Source organism: Schistocerca piceifrons, chromosome 9 (assembly GCF_021461385.2).
Source record: "Schistocerca piceifrons isolate TAMUIC-IGC-003096 chromosome 9, iqSchPice1.1, whole genome shotgun sequence".
NCBI lineage: Eukaryota > Metazoa > Arthropoda > Insecta > Orthoptera > Acrididae > Schistocerca > Schistocerca piceifrons.
The window spans coordinates 100,430,821-100,456,017 of NC_060146.1; the positions used below are offsets into that span (position 1 = coordinate 100,430,821).

At 42.2% G+C, this 25,197-nt stretch overlaps 1 protein-coding gene across 1 annotated transcript in view; it reads left to right on the forward strand.

Annotated features, from left to right (window-relative positions):
• LOC124716732 (speckle-type POZ protein-like) overlaps positions 1-25,197 on the forward strand; it is an 82,664-nt gene that overhangs the window by 37,413 nt on the left and 20,054 nt on the right. The window contains exons 2-3 of the mRNA XM_047243276.1: positions 3,409-3,509; positions 13,667-14,231. Coding sequence (XP_047099232.1) covers positions 13,678-14,231 — 554 coding nt within the window. The 5' untranslated portion in view covers positions 3,409-3,509; positions 13,667-13,677. The remainder of the gene's footprint in view (positions 1-3,408; positions 3,510-13,666; positions 14,232-25,197) is intronic.

The window sequence follows — 25,197 nt, forward strand, 5'->3', positions numbered from 1 at the left end:
CACTGTTATCATATTGCCTTAAGGTAATGGAAAAGATCTTCGAAAAGTGACCGAGAAAAATCCTAGAACATCAATCTGAGGAACAACAGCATGGTTTCAGAAGCAACAGAGAATGATACATATCATTTTTTCCCTTTGTCAGTTAATGGAGAAGCACTGAGAAATAGAAAGGATCTGATAGTAGTCTTCCTGGATTTGGAAAAAGCATATGAGAGTCTACCAAGGGGTAAAATATGGGAAGTCTTGAGAAAAAAACTAATGTCCCTGAGTTATTAATTAAAGAAGTTCAGATACTGTATGAAATTTGTGAAAGCAGTGTACAAGTCGGAAGTGAAAGATCAGAATGGTTTAAGACAAAGCGAGACGTTCAGCAAGGCAGTTTGCTTTCACCATTATTCTTCTTTACGCTTACAGTCACAATCACAAAAGAAATCAAGGAAGTAGAAAATGAGGATCTCAATGCTTTTGCTTTTGCTGATGAAATCACCATTTGGGGAGAAACAGGTGTGGAGGTTCAGAAGAGGCTAGACTACAGGAGTAGAACACACACACCTTGTAAGATCATACTGGAAGGAGAGAATGTTGAATGTATGAAAAGTTTCCAGTTTCTTGGTAGTGTCATATAAAGTAATGGAAGTGCCAAACTAGAAGTTTTAAACATACAGGGTGTTTCAAAAATGACCGGTATATTTGAAACGGCAATAAAAACTAAACGAGCAGCGATAGAAATACACCGTTTGTTGCAATATGCTTGGGACAACAGTACATTTTCAGGCGGACAAACTTTCGAAATTACAGTAGTTACAATTTTCAACAACAGATGGCGCTGCAAGTGATGTGAAAGATATAGAAGACAACGCAGTCTGTGGGTGCGCCATTCTGTACGTTGTCTTTCTGCTGTATGCGTGTGCTGTTCACAACGTGCAAGTGTGCTGTAGACAACATGGTTTATTCCTTAGAACAGAGGATTTTTCTGGTGTTGGAATTCCACCGCCTAGAACACAGTGTTGTTGCAAGAAGACGAAGTTTTCAACGGAGGTTTAATGTAACCAAAGGACCGAAAAGCGATAGAATAAAGGATCTGTTTGAAAAATTTCAACGGACTGGGAACATGACGGGTGAACGTGCTGGAAAGGTAGGGCGACCGCGTACGGCAACCACAGAGGGGAATGCGCAGCTAGTGCAGCAGGTGATCCAACAGCGGCCTCGGGTTTCCGTTCGCCGTGTTGCAGCTGCGGTCCAAATGACGCCAACGTCCACGTATCGTCTCATGCGCCAGAGTTTACACCTCTATCCATACAAAATTCAAACGTGGCAACCACTCAGCGCCGCTACCATTGCTGCACGAGAGACATTCGCTAACGATATAGTGCACAGGATTGATGACGGCGATATGCATGTGGGCAGCATTTGGTTTACTGACGAAGCTTATTTTTACCTGGACGGCTTCGTCAATAAACAGAACTGGCGCATATGGGGAACCGAAAAGCCCCATGTTGCAGTCCCATCGTCCCTGCATCCTCAAAAAGTACTGGTCTGGGCCGCCATTTCTTCCAAAGGAATCATTGGCCCATTTTTCAGATCCGAAACGATTACTGCATCACGCTATCTGGACATTCTTCGTGAATTTGTGGCGGTACAAACTGCCTTAGACGACACTGTGAACACCTCGTGGTTTATGCAAGATGGTGCCCGGCCACATCGCACGGCCGACGTCTTTAATTTCCTGAATGAATATTTCGATGATCGTGTGATTGCTTTGGGCTATCCGAAACATACAGGAGGCGGCGTGGATTGGCCTCCCTATTCGCCAGACATGAACCCCTGTGACTTCTTTCTGTGGGGACACTTGAAAGACCAGGTGTACCGCCAGAATCCAGAAACAATTGAACAGCTGAAGCAGTACATCTCATCTGCATGTGAAGCCATTCCACCAGACACGTTGTCAAAGGTTTCGGGTAATTTCATTAGAGACTACGCCATATTATTGCTATGCATGGTGGATATGTGGAAAATATCGTACTATAGAGTTTCCCAGACCGCAGCGCCATCTGTTGTTGAAAATTGTAACTACTGTAATTTCGAAAGTTTGTCTGACTGAAAATGTACTGTTGTCCCAAGCATATTGCAACAAACGGTGTATTTCTATCGCTGCTCGTTTAGTTTTTATTGCCGTTTCAAATATACCGGTCATTTTTGAAACACCCTGTAGTAGCTAAAGGATCCAGCTCCTTCCATCGAGTAGAAAACCTAATCTGAGACAAAGGAGACCTTTTAAGAGCTAAACAGACCATGTATAAAATGTATCTTCTGCCAATCATGATATCCAGTCTGGAAAAGAAGAAGAAGAAAGAAAGAACAGGAGGCACAGAGTCAGAAATGAATATGTAAGGAGAGACCTGCAGGTGACCTTAACAATGGAGGAAAGAATGAGCACTGCAAGACTGAACTGGTTAGGTCATGTGAAGCGAAAGCATCTGCCGCTAACTCCGTGTTCAGAATTTGGAGATGGAGGTACGCGTTATGCAGATCTTGGTGTCTCTTGTGTCCATCTAGAAAAGATAACCTGAAGATGCCTAAACAAGGCGAAATTCATCGTTGAAAAATAAAAAACTAAAATTGCAACCAAGACTGTTTTTAACCAAAATGGAGGTACTAGGGAAAAATTGACTTGGAGCCTAGTAAGACCCAACAGACCAGAATAATGAAGCTCTCAAGAGGAGAGGAGTAATGGGGGATGCAGTGGAGAGAGAGAACAGCTATACCAAGACAGAAGACAATAGAAGCACATCATTCAAAAAGCTCCTAGAACTAATTAATTAGTTTATCCATTTATTGACCCCATTAAAAATTATTATACAGCTGGAGGCAAAGTAATTTTACACATTTTGCCTCATTCAGTGTATGACTATTAATATCTAAGACTGGTGCCAGATGTCATTATTGCTTGTTTGAAATTGCAGAATACAAGTCTTTGTGAGACTCAGACTTAAGTCTTAGCTGTGAATCACCTGCAAGCCTGTTCAGCCCTCCTATGAGCTGTGTCTTATAGGATTGAGTTGGGACTCTTGATTAGTATGATTGTGTCATAGACATACACAACAATTTTTGCAGTTCCCTTTGTAGCCATTGGAAAATAATTTATGTAGTTTAAAATCGAGAATGGGCCCAGTGTCAATCCCTGTGGCACTACGCATTGTATGTTCCCCAATTCTGATGTTATTTTCATGTACAAGATACATTGGAGATCCTATGCTTTCTGTTGGAGAGTTAATATTCTATCTATATTAGAGGGATGTCATTAAAGCCATAATACTTCAGTTTTCCATGTAGAATTTTGTGATTCACCCAGTTAAAGACTTTGACAAGGGCACAAAATATACTAACAAGATAATTTTCTTTTTTCAGCTGGCTAGCATTTCATTTGTAAAAGTCTGTCATGCTTTCTGTGGGGAGAATCCTTTATGGACAGTAACCTGTGAGGGTGTTACCAAGTTCTACTAAGTTAGGTGAGTTAGTATTTTATTATAGGCTGCTTTCTCAAATGCTTTTGAAAAGCCTAGGAGGAGTGCTGTAAGTCTGTAACAAGAGGTGAATGTTTAATCTCCAATTTTGTTAATGAATGCTACTACAGAATATTTAAGTTTGAGAAAATGTGCCCCAAGTTATTGATTGTTTACAAAGATAGCTTATAGGTAAACTTTGAAGGAAAATTGAGGATGGAATATTGACAATATTATGAAAAGCATAGATTGCTACTCGCCATATAGTGGAGATGTTGGCTCACAGACAAAGTAAAATAAAAAGACTGCTAAACAGGTAAGCTTTTGGCCAAAAGGCCTTCTTCTGAATTAGACAAAACACACACACACACACACACACACACCTGACCATAGTCTCTGGCTGTCAAGGCCAGACTGTAAATAACAGCGTATGATGGGAGAAGCAATCTGGCTGGTGGGGTATGGAATGGGCTAGGGTGGGGAGGGGGAAAGATTTATTTATTTTATTTATTTATTTTCTGTCCATATAACAAAAAGTTTTCGGACATTGTCAGGAAAATTTAGATTACATTACACATACACAGTAAAATATTTACATTTTTTCATAACAACATATGGATCAGACACATGTCTGTACACATTATTTTTCAAAAGGGCACTACAAGTATATTCCTCTATAGTGTAACACAATTTAGCTTATATTTACAATAGTACAGTACACATAATACAGTGTATAATTACATTCCTTCATACCACTGATAGATCGGAGACATTGTCTATATACACTGTTTTCCAAGATGGCACTACAACTTAAAGTCCTCTATTGAGTAACAGCTTTTCTCTATTAATAATTGCTTCAGTCTACTCTTGAGCATATTTAGATTTACTTTCTTAAGTTCACATGGTAGTGCATTGTAGAAAATTGATCCCATTCTGTGTGGGCTGTGGTCCGTTGCCTTTTTATTGGTCACAATTCTATGAAAATTTTCCTTTCCCCGTGTATCATAGCTGTGTACATTACTGTTTTTCATATTAAATTCAGGATTTTGTTTCATGATCATGACTGTCTGCAGTATATACATGGAGTACACCGTAAGAATTTTATATTTTCTAAAGATGTCTCTACAAGGCTCTCTCTTCTTTACCTTCACTACTATTCTTACTGCCTTTTTTTGTAATCTAAAAAGTCTATCTATATGAACTGCTGATGCCCCACCCCATATCTCAATACCATACTGAAGGTGCGGATGAATTAACCCAAAATATATTTGCCTTAAAGTATCATGGTATCAAGATAGCAGGGTAGGGGTGGGTGGCAGCAAAGTGCTGCTTTGTGGGAGCAGCAGGGATGAGGTGGGAGAGGGTAGGGCAGCTACGTGCAGTTGTGAGGTTAGATGTAGGATTGGGGGTAGGGTGGGGGTGGCGACAAAGGAGAGAAGTAAAAAGACTGTGGGTGTGTTGGTGGAATAGAAGGCTGTGTAGTGCTGGAGTGGAAACAGGGAAGGCAATAGGTGAATAATGAAGGAAGTGACTAATGAAGGATGAGGCAAGGAGGGTTACGGGAATGTAGCATATGTTGAAGGGAGAGTTCCCTCCTGCGCAGTTCAGAAAAGCTGGTGTTTTGTGGGAAGGATCTGGATGGCGCAGGATGTGAAGCAGTCATTCAAATGACAAAGCTGGTGTTAGCCAGCGTGCTGGGCAACTCGGTGGTCCAGCTGTTTCTTGGACACAATTTGTCAATGGCTGACAGTTTTTTGGCCTTGTCATGCCTACATGGAAAGCAGCAGAGTGCTTGCAAGGTGGCTTGTATATTACATGACTGGTTTCACGGGTAGCCCTAGCTTTGATGGATAGGTGGTACTTGTGACCAGACTGGAGTAGGTGGTGATGGTGGTGGTGGTGGTGGTGGTGGTGGTGGTGGGAGGGCATACGAGATAGGTCTTGCATCTAGGTCATATTACAAGGATATGAGCCATGACGCAAGAAGTTGTTAGCAGGGGTTGACTGGGGATGCATGAGGATATTGTTATTGTTCTTGTTATTTATTGAGCATCCATTTTATCATATACAATGATATAGGAGTTGTCATGTTACATTATATGAGTTTGTAATTACACAGTATATTAATAACAGGCCTACGGTGGTAAAACATATATAAATATATATCTCGTTTAGTGCATAGTAGAGAATAACAAAACAAACAATAATTAATTATTTGTAGTGCATACCATTTTCATACATTTGTTTTTTATATATGACTTATCATTATCATTGACCACTACAGTAGAGAATAACAGAACAAACAATAATTAATTAATTACAGTGTGTACAGGCAGACTATTTTCATACATTTGTTCAAATATGAATTATCATTATCATTGACCACTATGTCCTGAAATCCATGTACTCTGTAACACTGTAAAAACATTCTCTTAATAACATTTTTTAAGCTCATTTTTAAAAATATAAAACTTTTCTATCTTTTTGATGCTTAATGGAAGAGCACTAAAAAGGATTTTGCGGTGATATATTCCACTTTTGTGATATTGGGCTGTTTTGTGTGTTTCTCTGTGGAAATCATTCCTGTGTCTTGTTGGGTAGTCATGTCACTCACTATTTAAAGAAGAAAATTCGGGGTGAGATTTGAAAAAGCAGATACTTTCGTAGATATATAAAGGTGGAAGAGACATTATTTGAAATTCTTTGAAAATTTCCCTGCAGGGCTCTCTTGGTGCAGCCCCTTTCATTATTCTTAATGCTCATTTTGGAATAATGAATGACCGGTTTGCCAGACTTGAATTACCCCAAAATAAGACACCATACCGCAATAGACTATGCATAAGAGCATAATAAGCACATATTACTGTTTTTTCACTGCAGCAGTTTTTCAGCATTCTGAGTATGTAGCAGCATTTACTTAGCTTTTTATTGAGCAATTCAATATGTTTATCCCACTTTAGATGCTCGTCTAGCCAGATACCTAAAATTTTTGTGCTTGAAGTTTGTAAAATCTTCTGTTCACCAAGTTTCCAAGTTATATTGGGCTTCACTTTATTCGATACGTGGCTGAAATTCATCCATACTGTTTTTTCTCATTTACAAATAAACAGTTATCTCTAAACCATTTCCCTGCTTCTTCTTTTGTTATTTCTACTTTGTGTTGCAAGTCAGTCTCATTTTGAGCTATAATAAAAAGACTTTTATCGTCCGCATACAGTACAGCATTAGCTAGTGTTAAACAGTTTAGTAGGTCATTTATTGTGTAGATTTGGTGGGCAGTGGAACATCACTATGAGAAGGGTGGAAAGGATAATGGGCAGAACATTTCTTATTTTAAGCCATGACAAGAGGTAGTCAAAACTCGGTGTAGAATGTGATTCAGTTGCTCCAGTCCAGAGTAGTACTGAGTCACAAGGGGAATGCGCCTCTGTGGCCAGACGGTGAGACTTCGGAGGGTAGTGGCTGACTGGAGAGATAAGGTGTGGGAGATGTGCTTTTGCACAAAGTGGGGCAATAATTGTGGTCTGTGAAGGCCTCGGCGATCCTCGGTGTATTTTGAGAGAGACTGCTCGTCACTACAGATGTGATGCCACAGGTGGCTAGGCAGTATGGAAGGTACTTCTTGGTATGGAATGAATGGCAGCTGTCGAAGTGGAAGTATTGCTGGTGGTTGTAACATTTGATGTGGACGGAGATACTGACATAGCCTCCTTTGATTTAGAGGTCAACATTGAGGGAGGTGGCTTGTTGGGTTGAGGAGGACCAGGTGGAGCAAATGGGGGAAAGGTGTTGAGAGGTTACGGAGGAATATGGATACGGTGTTCTCGCCCTCGATCTAGATCCCGAAGATTTCATCAGTGAATCTGAACAAGAAGAGGGGTTTGGTGTTTTTGGCAGGAAGGATTACACTAGATGGCCCACGAGTAGATTAGCATAGTATGGTGCCGTGCGGATACCCATTGCCATACTCCAGATTTGTTTGGAGGTGATGCTTTCGAAGGAGAAGTAACTGTAGATGAGGTTATAGTTGGTTGTGGTGACGAGGAAGGAGGTTGTAGGTTGGGAATCCTTCGGACATTGGAAAATGTAGTGCTCAATAATGGCAAGGCCGTGCGCATTAGGAATGGTAGTGCAAAGGGCGGTGTCATTAATAGTGACAAGCAGGGCGCCATGTAGTAAAGGAACAGGAACTGTGGAGAGTCGGTGGTGGTTGGTGTCTCTTACAGGTAGGTTGTGGATAAAAGGCTGAAGGTGTTTAGAAGAGCAGAGATTCAGTGGGGACAAGATAACCAGCCACAATGGGGTGGTTGGGTTTCTAAACTTAAGAAGCATGCAGGAGGTAGGTGTGTGGGGAGTGGTAGGGGTGAGCAGAGAAATGGACTTCAGGGAGATGTTCTGGGATGGGCCTATGAGGAGAGACTGCTGGATTTCTGAAATAGGATCACAGTGTCAGTGACAAATCTGACAGCTGGTGGAGTCCTTCTGCCTAGTAATCCCTGCGGTTCACAACAACGGTAGTGGAGCCATCATCAGGTAGGATTATAAGATGGGGATCAGTTTTTAGGTGTGGATTGCAATTCTTTCCGTGGATAGAAGGTTAGCTTGCATGTTGAGGGATTTGAGGAATGATTGTGAGGCGAGGTTCGAGGTTAAGAAATTTGAAAAGTTAATGGGGCAGTAGGGGTGGGTCATGGTAGGATGGAGGAGTGAACTAATCAGGCAGGGCTCAACATTGGTTTGTTGAGTCTGAGATATGGTTGGTGGTGAAAAAATGTTTCTGATGTAGGGACTGGGAGAAGGAGTGGAGGTCTTTAACAAGACTTGCATGACTGAGTTTTAGAGTGGGGAAAAAGGTAAGGCCTTTGGGAAAGATTGATACTTTTGTTGGACTAAGGCTTTTGGAGGAAAGGTTCATGATTGTGTTTGACAACTGCATGGATTCTGGATGGTGGTGGGAGGGAGTTTTTGAGTATGGGGTAAATGTAGTAGGTCAGCGAAGCAAGGTTTGTCGGCTGTGAGGGGATGTTGGGGAGATTTGGAGGCTGTTGTAGAGATGGTGTATAGTAGTAGTCCGGGGTGAGAGTAATTAGTGAAGAGGTTGGGAAGTTTTTTGAGATGACATTGTGCATGCTCCTCTAGATCCTGGAGATGTAAGAGATGCAATCCAGGAATTTGGGACTGCAAAGCAGGAAAGTTTTATGGATGGAGAGGAGATATTGCAAGGAGGTTTGGGCCATGGTTTTTCAGGACTGAGTTGGTGAGGGTTAAGGACTGCTGGAATCTGAACAGATTGAGGTCACTGTGAAAGGAGGGGTTGAAACTGGAGATGGGAAATTCGATGGTAAGGTCACTTGGGAATGTGGATTCCATGAGCCAAGTGACAATGCAGGAACAATATGTGGGACTGGGTTCTTAATAGGAATAAGGAAACATTTCTGTATTGGTTTAAATGGAAGGAGCAAAGATCCATGGTGGAGGATGAGGATAAAAATATATTAGTAACATAGAAATACGTACAAAAGAATTCGCAAAAATATGCCAAAATGCAAGGGAAACATCACAAAAGGGACGGAATGAATGAAGTATGAGGAAATAAGATGAAACCTGAGGGAGTAGGCTGATAGTGAAACTGAAAGTGATGTGAAAACACAATGAGATCAAAGATAAAAGTAAATATAAAGCTTATATTTTGGGTTGCAGGTTGGTGGGCGGATATGACAGCTGCCATTTATTCCATACTATGAAGTCACGTCCATATAGCCTAGCCACCCAGAGCGATGAAGAAGAGAAATTCATCTGTGGTGAAATTATGCCTTAAGGATCAAGTTGAACAGCTTAACACTTTCTTCAGTGTGGCTGTGCATGATATCCATGCAGTATGTGACACTCTGTACATTGTTTGGATGCCTTATACACTCACATATTAATTAATAAAGTGCAGCCCATAGCCTAAAATCCTTTTGAATTCATGTATTTTTGAGGGAAAGTTGCAACAGTGATTCCAGGTCACACAAAATAATGAAGGCAGTGATCAAATGGATAACAGAAAGATAGGTATTCATGTGGGTTCCTTTGTTGTTAAGTTTGGAACCAAAGAAGTAAAATAAACACTTCATAGAACAAGTTATAACAGTAGACATTGCTGAACAAGAAATGATCTTTCTAAAGAATGGCACAGACAATAAATTTGCAATTAAAGCTGATAATACTCTCTGAGTGCCAAGGTCTGATATTGATCTAGTGTTGTATGTATATACCTGATACTGACCTTGAACAAAGATTCTCATTCCCTTGCGCAGCAATCAGTGTTATTTCATAGGCTTGAATATTTTCATTAATATTCAAAATAAAACACATTAAAATGAAACTGTTTTACTCTAGTTCTACTTTGTCATCATGACTGTCCCATAACTGATGGTAGTAAAAGAATATTATTGCACATCGAATTACTGGCTAAACGTATAAAGCACAAAAAATTTCACAGTCTAGAGTGTAATTTTACAGATTTTGATACTGTGTTACCACAGATAGATTGTATATCCTGTCGTAGTCCAGTTCAATCACACACCAATTTTTACTTATTTACAGAGTACTGAATAAGATTTCTGTAATTTTATTTTACTAAAATTATATTTAGGCTAATAACGTTTTATGGTCACACAAAGAGTATCTGCTTCAGTATAAATTAAATTTTGTAATGTATAACATATTAAAATGTTAAACAAATGTCTCATTTCATCACATGGAATCCCCATTACTCATGTGTTAGTGAAATGTCCACATAAATAATTCCAACATATTAATTTTCATTTAACTAGTATTGACAAGTTATTATTTCCCACCACACTGTTGAAACTTTCAAGACCAGAAGTTTGAGATTTCTTATAATGCTATGACTTTATTGAGTACTTGGTAATTTTTGTAATTCTGCCAGACATATCAATGGATCGGTCAGTATAATTATATGTACGTCTAGTGAGGTCCACAGGCACAGTGCAGAAGGATACTTTGGCCAGCTCCAGATTTTGTTGCAGAACACCCATGGCAGATTCAAGGCCTGCTGCAGACCACCACAGTCTCACTTGCCACAACTAGCCTATTGACGATGACTCTGCCTTATGTGGTTTTCACCTAGACTGTGATTTAGGCCTGTTGTTAGTTGTTACCTGCTGTTGACATTTGGCTTGCACACAGGCTTGCCTGTCTACATACTACGGTACTGTCTTCACTCACCATTCAGCCGACAGTTCTGTTATTCAGTTTACAAGCCAGCATACGAGAGCAATGAGAACACGATTCGTATTTGAATGCTTCTCAGTTGAACCTATGTGTAGTTTTCTTCTGCACGAAATGGTGAGTTACATGAAAAGCTTCTGGAGTGCTGTGTTGGCCAATAGGTATACATCTGCAGGAGCTTTTGTTGTGCGTATGTCCAGAAAAGTCAGGCACATGTCACTTTCTGTGACATGTTTCTAAATAAAATCTGAGTTGTTGAAGAAGCTGATTTACAGGTATCGCCCACCAGACTCATCTCCTGATGTAACCGAAAACATCAGAGAAAACCTCAGGTCACTTGTACCTAAGTTCCCCAATCGTACTGTAATCATTGGCAAAGACTTATAATCGTTTGAAAATTAATAGGGAAAATTATGGTTTTATTAGTGGTGGCATGATAAGACATCATTTGAAACTTTACTAAATGCTGTCTCTGAAAACTACCTAGAACAGATAGATAGGAACCCATTAGATATATTGGATCTAATAGCAACAAATAGTCCTGACCTCTTTGAGGATGTCCACGCAGTTGTGGCATCAGTGGTTACCAAAGTACAAAGGACAAATAAAACAAGCATATGTTCAATAAATTAGATAAAAAATCAGTTATGTCATATCTCAATGAAGAGTGTGAAACTTTCAGCACAGGTTGGGAACATGTAGAGGAACTCTGGCTCAAGTTTGAAAGAATAGTTGGCCACACACTGGATAGATATGTACTCCACAGAACAGTTCATAATGTGAGAGAACCTCCACTGTATACAGTCACGGTAAAGAAAATTCTAAAGGAACAGAGATTACTGCATAATATGTGTAGGGCCTAAAACAATGTGTAGGGCTGTAGATAGACAGATGTAGAATGAAATATGTTCGGCTGTCAAGGGAGCAATGCATCATGCTTTCAATGATTACCTTAGCAGAAAATTGTCAAACGACATTTCACAAAATCCAGACAAATTCTGGTCTTATGTAAAAGCTGTTAGTGGCACCAAAGTTAGGGTCCAGTTTGCTAGTGAGGGAGACAGGAACTGAAACTGAGGGTGGCAAAGCATAATCTGAAATTCTTAACTCCATTTTCAAATGTTCCCTTACAAAGGAAAACTGAGGAGAATTGCCCATTTAATCCTCATACCTCTGAAAAGATGAATGAACTAAGTATTAGTGTCAGTGGTGTTGAGAAACAGCTGAAATCATTAAAACTGAACAAAGCTCCAGGCCCCAATGGAATCCCTATCAGATTCTATACTGAATTTGCAGCTGAGTTAGCCCTCTCCTAGCTATAATCCATCAAAGATTCCTCAAAAAACTGTACCCAGTTGTTGGAAAAAGATACAGGTCACACCCATCTCCAAGAAAGGTAGTAGATGTGATCCACAAAACTACCATTCAATATCCTTGTCATTGATTTGTTGTAGAATCTTAGAATATATTCTGAGCTCAAACATAATGAGGTATATTCAACAGAACGACCTCCTCAATGCCAACAGGCATGGACTTTGAAAGCATTGATCATGTGAAACCCATCTCATCCTTTTCACACTTGACATTCTGAAAGCTGTGGATCAAGGCAATCAGGTAGATGCAGTATTTCTTGATTTCCAAAAAGCATTTGACTCAGTACCACACCGAAGCTTATTGTCAGAAGTACAATAATATGAGGTATGAAGTGAAATTTGTGATTGGACTGAGGACCTCTTGGTAGAGAGGATGCAACTTGTTATCTTGGCTGGAGAGTCATCATCAGAAGTAAAAGAAACTTTGGATGTGGCCCAGAGAAGTGTCTTCTGACCTAAGCTGTTCATGTTGTATATTAATGACCTTGTAGTCAATATAATAGTAAAATCAGGCTTTTGGTAGATGATGCAGTTACCTATAGTGAAGTACTATCTGAGAGAATCTGCATAAATATTCAGTCAGATATCGATAAGATTTCAACATGGTGCAGAGATTGGCAACTTGTTCTAAATGTTCAAAAATGTAAAATTTTGCACTTCACAAAACGAAGAAACATAATGACCTATGACTATAATATCAATGAGTCACTGTTGGAATTGGCCAACTCGTACAAATACCTGGTGTAATACTTTGTAGGGATATGAAATGGAAGGATCACATAGGTTCAGTCGTGGGTAAAGCAGGTGGTACAATTCAGTTTATTGGTAGGATATTGGGGAGGTGCAATCAGTGTACAAAAGATATCGCTTACAAGTCACCCGTGCAACTCGTCCTAGAATATTGCTCAAGTGTGTGGGACCCATACCAATAGGACTAATATGAGATATTGAACATATACAGAGAAGGGCAGCACGAATGGTCACAGGTTTGTTTGATGCATGGGAGTGTGTCACAGAGATACTGAAGGAACTGAACTGGAAGACTCTTGAAGATAAACTATCCTGAGAAAGTCAATTAACAAAGTTTCAAGAACTGGCGTTAAGTGATTACTCTAGGGATATACTACACTGAGAAAGTCAATTAACAAAGTTTCAAGAACTGGCGTTAAGTGATTACTCTAGGGATATACTATAAACCCCTACGTATCCCGTCACAGAGGGATCGTGAGGATAAGATTAGAATAATTACTGCATGCACAATGACATTCAAACAATCATTCTTCCCACGTTCTATAAGTGAATGGAAAACAACTGGTACAATAGAATTTACTGTTGCTGTGTACCACACAGCAGTTTGCAGAGTATAGATGTAGATTTAGGTATCAATACATTTGATATCGAAATAGAAGTATTGGTGCTTAACTCCTGTAAGTTATATTGGAATGTCCCTAGTGAGTTTCAACCCTTCAACTTGTTAACATGAGCTTATGTTTTTAGGGGTTCAACTTTTTAAGGACAAATAACAGCATAATCTTTGTGTGTTTGGTGTTTCAGGTTCAGCAAAGATGTCTGCGTTAAAAAAGAATCCAAACACTCAGACGTGTGACTTTGGCGGTCTGCTGGAGGCCAGAGATGTGGCGCTCATAACTTTGGTAGTGGGAGAAACACACCTGGTGGTACACAGGTCTGTCTTGGTGGCCAAAAGCCCAGTGTTCGCTGCAATGCTGACCCACGACACAGTGGAGGCCAGCAGCAGTCGCATCGTCGTCACAGACGTCGAGCCAAAGGTGCTGCAGCAGCTGCTGCTGTTTATGTACAAGGACTGTGTTCCTCAGCTTTGCAGTATGGCAACACAGCTCTTGGTGGTTGCAGACAAATATTGCGTTCTCGACTTGAAGGCACAGTGCGAACTACAGCTGGTCATAGATCTGGCTGTGGAGAATGTCGTGTCGAGTGCATTGCTCGCATTGCGCCATTCCTGCCCACGTTTGAAGGAAACTGCTGGGCACTTCCTTAAGGCTAACCTCACCAGGGTGATGGACACAGAAGGATGGGCAGAGGCAGTACGAAACAACCCAGAAGAATTCATGGAACTCAGTCGCCTGCTCGCTTCGACCAGGTTTGTGACTGTCATAAAAGACAGCCTGAGAAAAATTACCGACATCTGTACTGTATTAATCACTATAAAATGTGCTGCAGGATGTACTCTTTACTGAACAGTAAGTTAGGGATTTCGATTTTCATTTCCAGGAGCATTTTTATTATACGGTAGGTAGTAAGTGGTACTAGGTGTCAGTATTTGTGACTGTCTGTCATATTCCATTTGTAAATGGTGTGAGGAAACAGTTACAGGGGACAACTTTTCTCTCTCATATTTATTTCCCATTATTCTTGTGCAAGACATTTCATATGGTTGCAGCAAAATTTTTGCACAGTTTTCTTCACACAAAAAACTAGCTTCCTAGACATATATACCTCATACAGTGTAGGCTTTCACAGCTGGTACTGACTCCACTTAAAACTTCCAGGTCAATAAGCCTCAGTTGGTGTATAAAACATTTCATCTCCAACTGCAGGAGACATTTAAAGGTGAAACAGCAAACTGCAGCAGGAACTTGAGGGAGCACCGAATGTATAAGCAGTTTAAAGGGTACCACAGTCCATCATGTGACATAGGTTAAGAGATTATCTCTGGTAAAGCCAACATTCTTGATTGAAAGTAATCAATTGCCATTCTTACAGTGCAACATAACATCCACATTTATGTAATTAAACACCTTCCTCTGTTCTGTTAAAATTATTAGATTGTTTATAAATCTCAATAGCCTCTCTATACACACATGCATGTTGTTGTTGTTGTGGTCTTCAGTCCTGAGACTGGTTTGATGCAGCTCTCCATGCACACACATGCATGATAATGCAATTTTTTCGATATGACATTCGTCTCACTGAATTTTATTTCGTGATTACGCTCTTGGTAAACATCCAAACATGACTCATGATCTGCCCTCACAACTTTACTTTTACTTTTCCAGGAAGTTTTGGACTAGTGAGCACTCCACTGCAGAGTTGACATTCATTCTTAAAACAGTTCCCTAGACTGTTGTTGGGCCATTTCTCCACAATATCCTTCCTTCTAAGAGTGCTAGTTCCATAATATATGCAGAAAAAGTTTCTGTGAAGTTAGGGAGGTACTGACTGGTGATTCCCAGACTGGCACTCTTTTAATTTGCAGGGAGTTAAATTTGTTTTCATGGGATCTTAAAGTTTGGTATTCTGTGACTCTTTACATCTTGTCTCTAAAATATTATCCTGTTTTATGGAGATTACAAGGATAATCCCAAAAGTGAGGTCTCCTATTTTTTTTGTAAGTACATAGACCTGTTTATTTCTACAATGGTTTACATCAGTTTACAGCTTGAACATTTAGCTATTTTTCAACATAATCACCATTTCTATCGATGCATTTCTGTAGGCAGTTTTCGTATGGCCATGCCATATCAGCTCGCCACCATGCTGTTCAGAAAGTTGTGAACCTCTTCTTTCACCTCGTCGTCTGAGCTGAATCGCTGTGACTACAATTAACTCTGACAGGTACTGTGAGACTGAAAAAACTCAAACGGGCAATTCAGAACCAAAGAAGAGGAATGTTGAGCAAGGGCATACACATTCTCCATGACAACGCTTGCCCACACATTGCTCAGCAAACCGTTGCTCTCCTGCAACAGTTTCAGTGGAACATTATCACCCACCCACCCTATAGTCCTGACTTGGCGCCCAGTGACTATCACTTATTCCCCAGGTTAAAAGAACATTTGGCTGGAAAGTGATTCAGCTCTGACGACAAGGTGAAGTAAGAGGGTAGAGCAGAGATTCTCTCAGTGTAGGCACAGTAACCGGCCACAATGGGGCATCCTGGGTGGTTAGGTTTATGGGCTTTAGGAAGCATGTAGAAGGTAGGAGTGCAGGGAGTGGGAGAGGTGAGTAGAGAGATGGACTCTGGGGAGAGGTTCTGGGATGGGCCTAAAGATTTGAGTAGCAACTGGAGATCCTGCTGGAGTTCTGGATTGGGGTGGTGGTGGTGGTTGTTGGGATGTTTAAGGGGGACTAAACAGCTAAGGTCATCAGTCCCCCATTCCAAAAACAAGCGAGACAAAGTCGCAGAGCAGATAAAACCCCAAGGGGAAGGAGACTGCCCCCCCCCCCCCCCCCAGGTGCTAAAGAACACAAATTAGGCAACGAACACTACAGAAAAGAAGAGTACAGACGAACACCAGACAGAAAGAAATAGAAGAAAAGAAGATGGCCGGAGACTGGTTGACTGACCACAACAACAAAAAAGGGAAAGAGTCAACCATCCGATGAGACACCAAAACAGCAACAAATATGGAGAGACGCGAGGACAAAAGACACAGAAACGGAAAAGTGCAGGACCCCCCTAAATGGATCCATAAAAAGGACTAGCACGGATAAAATGTAAAACATTGTCAGCCATGGAGGCATCGTCGCATAAAATCAAAGGCAAGGTGCCCGAGAAATTAAAAGACTGCCGAAGGGTGCGCAGTTGGGGACACTCCAATAAAATGTGGGCGACCGTCAGCCAGGACCCACACCGACACAGGGGGGGATCCTCCTGATGCAAAAGATGGCCGTGCGTCAGGTATGTATGGCCGATGCGGAGCCGGCTCAGGATAACAGTCCCTGCGAGAAGACCGCAGGGAGGAGCGCCACACATCGGTCGTCTCCTTGACAGCCCGCAGTTTATTAGGCATTGTCAAGCCTCGCCACTCAGCAGACCACACCCCAAGCACCTTACGGTGCAACACCAGCTGCTGATCGGGAGCCGTGAGGCCGATCTCCAAAGCTGGGGCGTCGAGCGCCCCTTTGGCCAGCCTGTCAACACGTTCGTTCCCCGGGATGCCAACATGACCTGGCGTCCAAACCAAGACCACCGAACGACCAGAACGGGCAATGGCGGAAACAGACTCCTGAATAGAGGACACCAGAGGAGAAGAGGGATAGCAGCGGTCGATGGCCTGAAGGCTGCTCAGGGAGTCACTGCAGATGACGATGGACCTACCTGAGCAGAAACGCATATGCTCAAGAGCGCGCAAGATGGCCACCAGCTCTGCAGTAAAAATACTGCAGCCAGCCGGCAAGGAGCGTTGCTCAACATGGGCAGCATGAGCAAAAGCATAGGCAGTGCGACCATCAACCAGGGAACCATCAGTGTAGACAGGCTCACAGCCCGGAAATGATTCGAGGAGCGCAAGAAAACGGCGACGGAGGGCCACAGGTGGAACCGAGTCCTTAGGTCCCTGTGCCAAATCCAGACGGACGGACGGCCGGGACAAACACCAGGGAGGCGTAGGTGTACGGACCCGGAAGGGAGGCAGAAGAGGGAATGACCCCAGTTCTGACAGCAGGGACTGGACACGGACAGCTACGGAAAGCCCAGACCTAGGTCGCCGTTTGGGCAGATGGGGGACCATGGCAGGGAAAAGCAGGCGACAATTGGGATGGTCTGGCGAGCAATGCGTGGACAGCATAGTCGGCGAGCAGTCGATGGCGGCGAATCCGCAGTGGGGGAACCCCGGCCTCCACCAGTAGACTATCTATGGGGCTGGTACGAAAAGCGCCAGTTGCAAGCCGAACCCCACAGTGGTGTATGGGGTCTAACAACTTCAACACTGAGGGTGATGCAGACCCATAGGCCAGGCACCCGTAATCAGGCCGGGACTGCACAAGGGCTCTGTACAATCGCAGCAGCGTGCAGCGATCTGCACCCCAAGACGTGTGGCTAAGTCAGCGGAGGGCAATGAGGTGCCGCCAGCATTTTTGCTTCAGCTGAGTAACATGAGGAACCCATGTGAGCCGGGCATCAAACACGAGTCCCAAGAAGCGGCAAGTGTCCACCACTTCAAGCAGGTGGCCGTCGAGGTAAAGTTCAGGATGAGGGTGGACCGTCCGACGCCTGCAGAAGTGCATAACTCGAGTCTTGGCTGCAGAGAACTGAAAACCATGAGTCAGAGCCCATGATGCTGCCTTGCGAACGGCGACTTGCAGCCTGCGGTCGGCGACTCCCGTAGTCGTGGAGCTAAATGAGATGCAGAAGTCGTCGGCATACAAAGAAGGAGACACCGACGACCCCACTGCTGCAGCCAGACCATTAATGGCCACTAGAAATAAGGAGACGCTCAACACTGAGCCCTGCGGGACCCCATTTTCCTGTATATAAGATGAACTAGAGGTGGCACCGACTTGCACCCGGAAAGAGCGGCGCAATAAAAAGGTTTGAAGAAAAGCCGGGAGCCGACCACGAAGACCCCACTCATGCAACGTGGCAAGGATGTGATGCCGCCATGTGGTGTCATACGCCTTCCGCAGATCGAAAAATACAGCAACGAGATGCTGACGTCGGGCAAAGGCCGTACGGACTGCAGATTCCAGCCGCACCAAATTGTCCGTGGCAGACCGGCCCCGACGGAAGCCACCCTGGGATGGAGCGAGGAGACCGCGCGACTCAAGGACCCAACACAAACGCCGCCCCACCATACGTTCGAGCAATTTGCACAAAACGTTGGTGAGGGTAATGGGACGATAGCTGTCCACCGCCAGTGGGTCCGCACCAGGCTTCAAGATGGGGATTGGGGTTACTGTGGCAAGGTTTGTAGATGGAAATATCTGACAGCTCACAAGAGTCCTTCCGCCAGGTAATCCTTGTGGTTCAAAACAACAGTGGTGGAGCCTTTGTCCACAGGTAGGATTATAAGGTTGGGATCAGTTTTTAGATTGTGGACTGTGGTTCTTTCTGTGTATGTAAGGTTAGTTTGCATGCTGAGGAAATTGGGGAATTATGGTGAGACAAGGTTCAAGGTTAAGAAATTCTGAAAAGTTAACGAGGTGATTTGGGGACAGTGGCGGTGGATCACAGTTGGATGGAAGAGTGAACTGAGTTAGTTAGGATTCAATATTGGTCTTTGATTGAGTCTGATGGGTAGGGTTGATGGCGAAAAAGTATTTCCACTGTATAGACTGGGAGAAGGAGAGAAGATCTTTTAGCAAGTCCTGCATGATTGCATTTAGGATTGGGGCAAAAGGTGAGGCCTTTGGAAAGGATTGATAATTCTGTGGCACTAAGGCTTCTGAAGGAAAGGTTCATGACTGTGTTACGGGTCTGTTTGGATTCTGGATTCTGTGTGGTGGCAGTTTTGGAAGGTGGGGTATGTGTAGTAGGTCAGCTATGAGGGGCCGTGGGGGAGATTTGGAGGTTGTAGAAGTGGTGGGCAGTGGTACTCCAAGGCGGGAGTAGGAGCTGAGCAGGATTGAGAGCTTTTTGAAGTGGTGTTGTGCATGTTGCTCAAGTTCCTCCAGGGCAAGAATTTTGATGTGTGTTATGGGTTTCAGGAATTTGAGATTGTATAGCAGGAGAATTTTGTGGATGGATAGAAGGCACTGCAATAAGGTTTGGGCTTGGTTGATGTGGCTTTGCAGGACTGTGTTGGTGAGGGCTAAGGATTGGCGGAATCTGAAAAGGTGGAGGTCATTGTGGAAGGGAGGGTTGACAGCCAAAGATGGGTAATTTGATGGTAAGGCCATTTTGGGGGATTGCACAAGCCAAGCAACAATGCAGGAATAGTATGTGGGACTGGTATGTGGTTGGCATAAGGAAATTTTTCTGTATTGATGCAGATGGAAGGAGCAAGGATTCATGGTGGTGGGAAAAATGCGAAAAATCACTGAAATAATGTAGAATTACATCTGATAAAGCTCACAAAAATGCACCAAATACAATTCACGAAAAGGAGGGAGTCGATGATAGCAAAAGGTGAAAACTCACTAAAATTCATGAGAAGTCACAAGGATCAAAGTGGAGAATAAATAATAAAAAACTATGTATTACTGTGAGTAGCAGGTTTGAGGATGGATTAGTGTGAAGAAGGGGGACGGCAATGTGACAGGATGAGGTGGAATTAGTGGGTGCAGACTGGGGTAGAATAGAGAAAGAGTTGGGGGTGGGGAGGGTTTCATAGAATGAGATATAAGATCATGTGGCACCGCAAAGGTGTGGGAAATAGCTTGTGAAAATACAGGAGACTGAGGCAGGAAGAGTGATTAATTGAAAAGTATAGGATTAATTACATCAGTGGGAGTAATGTGGGACATAAGACGCTGCACCAACAATCAGAGTGGTCTTGTAGCTGTCTGTTGTGCACAGCCGAAACGGTTGATACAGTGTGGCTCAGAAGTAGAGCATGCAGTGTGGTTTGTAGGCTACAAGAGAAACACAGGGAAGAAGAGAAAGAAGGACGGACACTGAGTAGTGGCACGAAAGAAAATAGTAGCAAAGAAAAACAGCAGTGGGTTACGATCGAAGAAAAGCCATCAGGAAAAAATCAAACAGTGGAAAATCCAGGATGGAATGCAACAATATTATGAAAAGGAAAGTTGCTACTCACCATATAGTGGAGATGCTGAGTTGCAGATAGGCACAACAGAAAGACTGTCACAGAGAAAGCTTTTGGTCATTAAGGCCTTCGTCAACAGTAGATGTATACACACACACACACACACACACACACACACACACACACACACACACACACACACACACAACTGCAGTCTCAGACAATTGCAACCACACTGCGAGCAGCAGCACCAGTGCATGATGGGAGTGGCAACTAGGTAGTTGCCCCTACCTAGGAGGCTGGGGTGGGATAGTGTGGTGGGGGCGGCAGAAAGTGAAGTGCTGCAGGTTTGACGGAGGGCTGGGGAGAGATGTGGGAGGAGGAGGAGGAGGGAGGGGGGGGGGGGGGAGGGAAGGTAGCGGAAAAGGACAGCGAGTTACCACCTGCGCAGTTCAGAAAAGCTGGTGTTTGTTCGTGGAAAGGATCCATGTGATCACTAGGGAGAGATGTGGAGGGGAGGGGGGGGCGGGGGGAAGTAACAGAAAAGGGCAGCGAGTTACCACCTGCACAATTCAGAAAAGCTGGTGTTCGCGGGAAGGATCCATGTGACAAAGGCTGTGAAGCAGTTACTGAAATGGAGGATGTCATGTTTGGCAGCATGTTAAGCAACAGGGTGGTCCACTTATTTTTTGGCCACAGTTTGTCAGGGGCCATTCATGCGGACAGACAGCTTGTTGGTTGTTATGCCCACATACAATGCAGCTTAGGTTGTAGATCACATGACTTGTTTCACAGGTAGCCCTGGCTTCGGTGGGACAGGTGATTTTAGTGACCAGACTGGAGTAGGTGATGGTGGGAGGATGTATGGGACAGGTCCTGCATGTAGGTCTAGGGGTACGGAGTTGGGAGCAGGGGTTGTGTAAGGATGGACCAATATATTATGTAGGTTCGGTGGATGATGGAATACCACTGTGGGAGTAGTTGAAGGATAGTGGGCAGGACATTTCTTATTTCAGGGCACAACGAAAGGTAGTCGAAATGCTCGTGGAGAATGTAATTCAGTTACTTAAGTCCTGGGTGGTACTGAGTTACAAGGGGACCTTGCCATTGATTGGGAGGCTTGCATGTGTCAGCGATACAGATAGCCAGTAGGTGCAACCACAACAGAGTGGAACCTGTTGAGAGGCCAGACAAACATGTGGTTCCCGAAAAGGGGCAGCAGCCTTCTCAGTGGTTGCAGGGGCAACAGTCTGGATTATTGACTGCTCTGGCCTTACCGCGAGCAGCTGAAAGCAAGAGGAAACTACAGCTGTAATTTTTCCCAAGAGCATTCAGTTATACTGTATGTTTAAATCATGGTGGCATCCTCTCGAGTAAAATATTCCAGGGTAAAATAGGCCTGATTTGCATGTCTGGGCGGGAACTAGTGAGGAAAATGTTATCAGGAGAAACAAAACTGGCATTCTGCAGATAAGAGCATGGAATGTCAGAGCCCTTAATCAGGTTGGTAGGTCAGAAAATTTTAAAAGGGAAATGGACAGGTTAAATTTTGATATAGCGGGAGTTTCTGAAGTTTAGTGGCAGGAGGAGCAGGACTTATGGTCAGGTGAATACAGGGATATAAATACAAAATCAAATAGGGGTAATGCAGGAGTAGGTTTAATAATGAACAAGAAAATACAAATGTGGATAAGCTACTATGAACAGCATAGTAAGCACATTATTGTATCCAAGGTACACACAAAGCCCACACCCACCATAGTAATGCAAGTTTATATGCCAACTAGGTCTGCAGATGATGAGGAGATTGAAGAAATGTGCAATGAGACAAAAATAAAAGTCAAGTGAGATGAAAATTTAGTAGAATGGAGTTCGATAGTAATTTTGCACAGATCATTGCTAGTACTTGGTTTAAGAATCATGAAAGAAAGTTGTTTATGTGGAAGAGACCTAGAGACACTGGAATGTCTCAGAATGATTATAAAATGGTAACAGAAATTTTGGGACCATATTTTAAATTGTAAGACATTTCCAGGGGCCATTGTGGTTTCTGCCCACAATTTATTGGTTATTGGTTATGAACTGTAGATTAAAACTGAAGAAATTGCCAAATTGTAGGAATTTAAGGAGAAGGGACTTGGATAAACTGCAAGAACCAGAGATTGTGAGAGTTTCAGAGGGAGCATTAGGGAACGATTGACAAGAACACAGGAAAGGAATACAGTGGAAGAAGACTGGGTAACTTTGAGGTATAAAATAGTAAAAGCAGCAGAGGGTCAAGTAGGTAAAAAGTAGAGTAATAGTACACTGTATGAATATCAAGATCTCAGATGGAAAACCAGTCCTAAGCAAAGAAGGGAAAGCTGAAAGGTAGAAGGAGTATATAGGGGGTCTATACAAGATATAAGTACTTGACGGCAGTATTATGGAAATGGAAGAGGATGTAGATGAAGATGAGATGGGAGATATGATACTGTGTGAAGAATTTGACAGAGTACTGAAAGACCTAAGTCAAAACAAGGCCCCAGGAGTAGGCAACATTCTGTTAGAACTGTTGATAGCCTTGGGAGAGCCAGCCATGACTAGGAATGCACAAGGCAATACTGACCCTACAACATATCTTAGAAGATAGATTAAGGAAATGCAAAACCTATGTTAGCATTAGTAGCCCCAGAGAAAGTTTTGTCTATGTTTACTGGAATAATCTCTATGACATTCTGAGGGTGGCAGGGGTACAACATAGGGTTCGAAAGACTATTTTCAACTTGTACTGAAACGAGATGGCTGTTATAAGAGTCGAGGAGCACGAAAGGGAAGCAGTGGTTGAGAAGAGAGTAACATAGGGTTGTAGCCAATCCCTGTTGTTATTCAATCTGTACATTGATCACGCAGTAAAGGAAACAAAAGAAAAATTTGGAGTAGGAATTAAAGTTCAGCAAGAAGAAATAAAAACTTTGAGCTTTGCCTGTGACATCGTAATTCTGTCAGAGATGGCAAAGGATTTGGAAGAGCAGTTGGACAGAATGGACAGTGTCTTAAAGGGAGAATATAAGATGAACAGCAACAAAAGCAAAATGAGGATAATGAAATGTTGTTGAAGTAAATCAGATGATGCTGAGAAAATTAAATTAGGAAATGAGGCACTTAAAGTAGTAACTGAGTATTGCTATTTTGGCAGTAAAATAACGTGATGGCTGAAGTTGTGAGGATATAAAATAAAAACCGGCAATGGCAAGGAAAGTGTACCTGAAGAAGAGAAATTTGTTAACATTATGTATAGATTTAAATGTCAGGACGTATTTTCTGAAAGCATTTGTATGGAATGTAGCCATGGAGGTGAAACATGGATGATAAACAATTAAGACAAGAAGGGAATAGAAGCTTTTGAAATGTAGTGTTATGGAAGACTGTTGAAGATTAGATGGGTAGATCACGTAACTAATGAGGAGGTACCAAATAGAATTGGGGAGGAAAGTAATTTTTGCCAGAGCCTGACTAGAAGAAGAGATCAGGTGTTAGGACACATTCAGAGACATCAAGGGATCACCAATTTAGTATTTGAGGGAAGTGTGAGGGGTTTAAAATTGTAGAGGGAGGCCAAGAGATAAATACAATAAGGAAATTCAGAAAGGGGAAGGTTGCAGTAGTTATACAGAGATGAAGAGGCTTGCAGAGATAGAGTAGCAAGGAGAGCAGCATCAAATCAATCTTTGGACTGAAGACCACAACAACAATACTAAAAATGACAAGATATTAATATATAGTGTTTGTATTAAATAATCTGGTTTCATTATCATTACACAAATATGGTTTCATAAACAGTAGCTTTCTAATAAGTTTTGTCAGTTCTACCAATATTAGCGCATAACTTTCCTAAATTACATTTGTGGGTAACATGTACATTTACAAATATAACCTCCAGGACAGAGTTCAAGTTACAACAGTGTGTAAATATAATAATCAGTTTGTGTTTTTATTGATACAAATTATTTTTGATCTCTCTGCACGTTTTTATATTCATTCTGATATTACACTTGCTCTGTCTGCAGAGCATTGCATAAACTCATAAAATGTGAAAATATTAAATAATAAAAATCCTTTGTTCAGTTGTGGGAAACATTGCACATGCTTTAGTGCTAATGTTCCTCTCATGTCAGCAAAGTGATGCATGATAAGGTAATACAATTAGTAATTAAAAAATTCCTTCCTTCAGTTTCTCAGTACTGTTCAGATGTCATCATCTAAGGTAAGGAACACTGTAGAGGTACATGCTCTTGTGCAAGTATTCCTCTCATTGATATTTTATAAATCTTCATACAATGACAGGTAACTATGTTTTGTGCTTTAATTATAAGATTAATACATATTAATCCTTGATGTCTAATTTCATTGGGAACTGTATGCATATTATTGTCAATATATTTTAGATGAATGAAATCCTTTATTTTACAAATTGATTTTGGTTGCTCTGTGACCATCTTCAGTGCAGACTATCCAAATCTTGTTGGCCCATATCATAATAGCACAACATTTTCTATGAGGTGTAACATGTATGTGGGATCAGCAACTGTGAAGGTTAACTGCTAATGTAAGCGTAGGCTTCCACGGCCGTTGTCTTCTTCAATAAAATTCTTCAGGGTATCAGACCGCATCGTCATAATTTAAAATGCGCCAACG